We start from the raw sequence: 6,601 nt of genomic DNA on the forward strand, positions 1-6,601 counted from the left end.
TATATATATATATCATCTGTCTATCTAAATACGAAATGACAAACACGTCCCGATGGCAAAAGAGCGCCATTGGGTTTGGTCCTGTGCACTATCTCACAAGGTCACCCAACCACAGAAAGCAGCTGTTGTTCCTATCACTGGCGAAAGATCGGATTGAGCCCAGTGAAGCCCATCTGGATTTCATCTTTTTCATTTTACTCCGCCACGTTACTTGTTGGCCTCTAAGACGCAGTTTTCAGTTCGCTTTTAGCATGAAAAACTGTGTATGCCTTGGTAGTTTTTGTTGCAGCCTTCCTTAGATGTGGCCCAAACATGGAAACGAATTAATAGAAAGCATATCTTTAATTTCCGCTTTTTTGCTACCTATCTTGCTTTGCGATGCTCCAGAAAAACGCACGTAATGCTTCACTGCCAGGGTTGATCAAGCTGAGGTAACTTGTGCAAGTCCTCCGCTAGCTTTCGCACCTTTACAGTGTGCAGCATGGACGAACACCCAGTATACTTCTCGTTAGACGAGTAGGTTTCACTATCTCGATTATCAAAAGGAAGAATCCCATTCAGAATTATATGGCATCATATACCCACAATATAGCAAAAATGAACGATAAGCCTCATTTGTCCAGTTTCGTGGCGTCAACAAGTCTGTCGTTGACCAGCACATCGCAGGGTCGATGTCGGCATACGGGATGTTGGCTCGGTGGTGTGGCCCGAGACCACCCTCCTGATTCGGATTTGAGGAACAACCACATGGTTCTAAAAACAGGACATTTCATAGTAGGTTCAGAAAATAAAGCACGAACCCAGGTGAGTGAGTAGGTGCAGTGATACACACACTTACACATGCCAGCATTCCACTGCCAGGCGGGTGGCCTCTATGGGTACACAGGAGAAGTAGGTAATTGGATGAAAGCATTGTTTTTCTGCCAAGTTATGTTCAACGACAATACTTCTACGAGGTAAGGACCGACGTCCAGTCATGACCGGAGTTATCGTCGTTGAATAACGCCGACCCTACTTTTGCGGTTGCGGCTGCTATTTCTGCTCCACTGTCTCCTGAGCACAGGATGTCTGAAGCTGAAGGGTTGCGGTGTCCTTGTATTTACTTTGCATTAATTTTCAAATTTGTTTGCTTTCATGTATTCCAAATAGAAAATTCAAGAGTTTTATTTCACTGCCCAGAAAGACTTTTCTGTATGCGCCAGAAAATCAACTCGTTATCTTGGAGAATAACTGCAAGATGGGGAACGCTATGAAGAGTACTGTTCCTCCTTTAAGTTGGAGCATACAGATTTTATTACGCTTCCTACAAGCTGGTTGTCTAGTGCATTTATGGTCAGTCTGGATCTGAGCGGATGAAATTCCAAGAGAGCACACTGCACTTTTCAAGTTGTGAAAATGTATATTAGTCTGTTCAAACAAATGAGAGAGATCAACATATTTCAGGATATGAAGCGCGCTTCGTTACCCAAGAGGTACTGATAGCATAGTTGTATACTCAACCTATTAAGATTCCCTCTTGAGTCTCTTAAGTGAATTCACTTAAGGAAATAATCTGTTTCAGCTGTATACAGACCCTGTCATCATGGTCCACGTGCCTTCTAATGAATGTAAATACGCGCAAGATCAATGATGATTCAGTATAAATCGCGCTATTGACGTCACGGTCTGCTATTATTCTTGCTTGGTCTTCACACAGAAGCATAAAGAAATCCACATCTAAGCAAACTTAATTTCTCCGTCTCCTTAACCAACTGTTTTTTATTCTCAGAATAGAATCCAAAACCCTAAGGAGTATTTGATTGTGACTTGGGTTAATGCTACTCTGCTTTCCTATCTCGATAACATACCAGCAGAAAACCAGGTTGTATGGCCGAAGCTTTTATGATTTTCTGTTCACTTGAGTCTTTACCTCGAGTGTTGTGTTTGTGTTTTGAAAACGAAGGGTCTCAGAGCATTTGCTGGGCCTGATTGACGCTCAGTTAGAAATCGCGGGAGATATATTATACACGAAGTACTTGCATCTCATTATAACGGCCATCAGTCATCTCTGCTTCGCCGCGCTTACGAAGTTTGCGGCAACCACCAGTCTTCCTGGTTTTTTATACCTAAAGAGATGGTTTAACATAATTTAGATCGGTCAGATTTCGGTGCGACGCATTATTTGCGTATTTCAGTGAACTTCGATTTCCCTTCTTCATGAGGATTATCACGAACGCTAGCTCGGTGATATGAGAGCATCTCCAGATGAGTACATAAGAGTGGTCCATGTCAACTAGATTATTGAACTCCATAGAGGAAAGTGTTAGTGGCTCAGGTAGAGTAGATGATTCCCGGCTTGGTTACAGGGCTGAGCAATCTGACTGAAGTCAGATGCAATCAGATTATTGAACTGCCATATTAGAGCTTTATACCCTCCCCGTACTCCAGCTGACTCCCCTGAGACCAGCTGAGAAGTATTATTATTAAATTCGGGGGGGGGGGGGAAATGTTTAAACGGGTGTCGTACGAAGGTATAAATGCTACAATTATGTGAGGGTGATGCATTCTTAGTGAACTTTCTAGATCTTCGTGACCATATATCGTTGAAACCTTCTTAATTTTTCAAGAAAAGTGTGCTATGAAATACTATCATTTCAACACTACTCTGGGGAAGGAGCCAATCAGTGGGAGGAGAAAGTTACGCCTGGTATATCAAACAGATCGCTGTCACGAAGATAGTTGCAAAGTCAAGTGAATGTAGAGCAGTCCCGTTCCATCCATTACTGTATTAAGGAAATCCCATTCCTTCCTAATAACCTTCCCATTCCTAATAATAACCCGGGTAATATAGAACTGCAGAAATTTCTTTTGCGGCATCTGAAGATGGGGTGAATATCACAAGAGTTAACAGCGGAGTTCTAGGTGGATCGCCACATGATAGCCTAATTTTATTCCTTATATTCCAGAGTAGATGAAAATGTCTCAATGTAAATGATAACATCAATCTTTCAGACAAAATTTGACAGTTTGTGAGCAGACCTGCTCTCGTGACTGGCTGAATATTAGTGATCAAATTGATAAACCTCGATTCCACGGTACAAACTGTCCATCAACAGGGCCATTGTTGTTCGAAGTACTCAATGCTATTACTGGTTTCAGATATCTTTTGCCTGGAACCTTGCAAGGGGTAAAACTGTTGCTGGAACCAGGTTCGCAGTATATATATATATATATATATATATATATATATATATTGATTATGAAGGTTTGTTGTGAATTGACTTGCATTACAAAGGATGTTGAAATGACGCACCCCTTTCTTCTATAACAAGTTAGAGGCGGTATGAGATGTGAGACACAGCATGTTTAACTTCTTCAAGCGTCACTCGTGTACACTCCTCTTCAATTCTTGCTCTTAACTCCACCAAATTCTTAGGTTTATTTTCATTATATACGCGAGCCTTGATCATCACCCAAAACCAACAATCCAGAGGTGTGAGATCGGGTGACCTTGCGGGCCAAAAGTTTGGAAATCCATGAGCAATGACTCCCTCATCAGTAAGCTGCTCTCGGTGGTAAGCTCTCACTTGGTTTGAGTATTGGGGTTGAAAGACGGTCGATGACTTGTGCTGATTGAGTTGCGGGATAACATGCGTCTCCAGCATATGGAGGTAACTGTCGTCGGAAACTGTAGCACCAACGAAAAAGGGACGCAGGGGACACTTTGAGGAGAATCCCATCCACACACAGAGATGAGGGAAATGGAGATTATGGGTGAGGTACTCGTGAGGAGCTTCACGGGACCATATCACGCAACTGTGCTTGTTGATTATACCATCCACAGAAAAATTTGCTTCTTCGTTCCATAAAATGTTGGGAAAGATTTCTTCATTGTCCAGCAGCCAGTTAGCGAAAGTGACACATTGCTCCTTGTCTTCTTCCGTGATGTTTTGTAATAAAGTGAAATGATACGGGTAGAGATGAAGGTGGCTCTCATGATTCGATGCACACTGGCGCGGGGAATGCCGGTCAACTGAAACACCTGAGTTATGGACAAAGATGTCATGGTGCTCTGGGACTGGATTTGCTCGACGGCATTCTGTACAATGAGCGCTCTTTCATCACTCAGACTTTCTCCCTTTGCCAGGAAAATCCAATACAGCTCCAGTGGACTCAAATTTCGCAGTCAAGCGTGTAATGTTCGACACGGTGAAAGGATCTTTGATGAGACCATGTTTGGTTTTGTAACCACGAAGTGCAGCGATCGCTGCCATATTTCGGTTGAACTGTGGTTCTAAGATGACGAATAGACAATTAGATGTGTTGTCCACACCGAACGACCGGCGACGGTCTTTCTGTACCGATGAATAATTCAGCACTTACGATACCATCTCAGGGCAGATTTCATTAAGAGTAGGGTTTAGTGTTCAACAGCAGTGGTCTGAGTGAGAGCTAATTAAACTGCTAATCAGTGGATCATGACCGAACGGGCAAATGTTCAACTACTAGTCGGGAGGTTACGGTTGCCCACTACCCACCTTTCATCTCTGGAGATTTGTGGGGCTAACGTAGCTGGGGATTCCGAATATGGATGAAACAGCTGTACAGTGCTTCTCTACTTTTAAGCATAGACTTGCTTCACTTACAACAGGAAATCTATATTGAAGCCTTACCAAATTCTGTCAGACTACCCCCAAACGATACAACAGACCCACTTCTGGGCGATTTTCATTTTATCACATTGTTGAAATGACATTTGTCTTTGCATGGTAAAATCACTTCAGGGGAAACTAACTTTCGGTGGTATATCAAGTGATGGCTCATTATTAGCAAATCGATAGCATATTAGGTGATCCCTGGGAGTATCTTTTAGTGGCTATATTGCACCAACATAAGATCACTTTTGTCTGATTCTTTTATGTTCTTTTTCCAGAGGATAATGGCGCCAGTATGAAACCAGTTATCAGTGATGTGTTTTTAAAACACCCGACATCTATCGCCATTGTTCATGATAAATCAATAGTGTGGTTAGTGTCAGTACAAAACATATGACTTAAATGTGCACTCACACTTCCAACAGAATGTGATTGTTTTGTTCCTTGTACGTTTGTTTTTGTGTATACTCATGCGTGTTGTATGGGACAGGGAAGGTGTAAAGAGAGATAAAAAGAGAATTAATAGACAATCCGAGGCTGGAAATTCGATCCAGTGGAGCAATCTCAGTGGCTTTATCCAGGTATAGTCATCAGTGTCGTAGTCCTACCTTTTGTAAATTCATCCTGTTGATATCCCGAATACCTCCTAGAGAGGAGGTATTCTGCCGCTTTCCAATCTATGTGACGTCAACAGAATTAATTAGGTTTATTTCGGTCGCCGTTCAAATAACAGCGTATAAAACTAGAAATTTGGATATTGCAACCGTGCTGTAAGAGCATTTGGCAATGCGGCACCACGGGTAATCAGAATATTGACTTGTTCATCCATCTAAAACGGCTTCTTCCACAAAAGCCAACCAGAATTGAAATACAGACGCTCCCAAAACGGACGCAGTCTCCGTCCTCCGAGTATTCGCAGAGGCGAGTGAACTGGGAAAAACTGATATTCTCACTGTATTCGATTCACCGTTTCATCAATTCACATCATAAAATGGCATTTTTAAGGACGCGTCGTCCGTCAGTGGTCAGCTTACAAAGTCCCGGCATTGAGACGGATTATTAAACGTCATATATTTCAAAACTACTAACCACCAAGAAGCTAAAACAAAATGAATTATAACTGGTGACCAAATGGATATCCAGAGTGCCTGGAAGTTAGCGAGGAATTCCCTCATTAGAACAGGTGGACAAAATAATTTTACATTTGCTGTAAATAAACGAGATTTTCTGCAGTCGAAACTCCAAGGAAAGATGTTTTGAACGTTTTTGTGGTTATTTGTATCCCTGATCAGGCCACCTAAGTACACAACAAATTTGGGTTGGACCGTGGTGCGCTGTTGATTTAATCTTCGCCGAAACAATGAGGTTATCCACTAGAAGCCATTATTTTATGGCAATACCATTAGATTTTGAGCTCTGCTAAGAAATCTTCCAAAAATTTTCCAATTTTCATCTTTGTTATTAGTCGAAACAACCGACTGCCGTTTTTGTCTTTCTGTGGAATTTGGTTACTTGTATGTCTGTGCTTACACACCTACCCTTTTGTGGAAAAATTAACTGAAATATCCACGCACATGTTGTGTCCGAAAATAGTTCTACAGAAACAAATTTCGCTAAGTGTTCGTTCATAAAAAATTGAATTAGTTCATCCGGCTTTGTTCGCAGTGAATACCATCTGTTTGTATGAAATTTAAAGAAAATTCTACAGAAGAGCCGAATTACAGACTTTCATAACTCGGGTTTTAGGTGAACGATTGGTGGCAAATAAGCCGGCAACAGTACAGCTAACTGAATTCATGCTGAGGCAGTTTCCTTAACAAGAGGGATTTGTCGATATTTTACCGTAAAATTATGGATTAGCATAATCAATGCGCCAAAGGCCTAAAAACGACTCTATAGAATCAGTTTGTTGAATTGTGACTGAAACTGACAGCATAATACGGTCCGCACCTTTTTAGTGACACAGA

The 6,601-nt window shown here is 41.7% G+C and overlaps 2 protein-coding genes across 2 annotated transcripts in view; one reads left to right on the forward strand and one right to left on the reverse strand.

Annotated features, from left to right (window-relative positions):
• Positions 1-3,719, reverse strand: part of T265_09160 (hypothetical protein) — a gene marked incomplete at both ends in the record, with an annotated part of 19,321 nt that extends 15,602 nt beyond the window's left edge. Inside the window, one exon of the mRNA XM_009175166.1 lies at positions 3,567-3,719. Coding sequence (XP_009173430.1) covers positions 3,567-3,719 — 153 coding nt within the window. The remainder of the gene's footprint in view (positions 1-3,566) is intronic.
• T265_09158 (hypothetical protein) overlaps positions 1-6,601 on the forward strand; it is a gene marked incomplete at both ends in the record, with an annotated part of 68,290 nt that overhangs the window by 42,479 nt on the left and 19,210 nt on the right. The window lies entirely within an intron of this gene.

This window comes from Opisthorchis viverrini (genome assembly GCF_000715545.1).
Source record: "Opisthorchis viverrini unplaced genomic scaffold opera_v5_262, whole genome shotgun sequence".
Lineage (NCBI taxonomy): Eukaryota > Metazoa > Platyhelminthes > Trematoda > Opisthorchiida > Opisthorchiidae > Opisthorchis > Opisthorchis viverrini.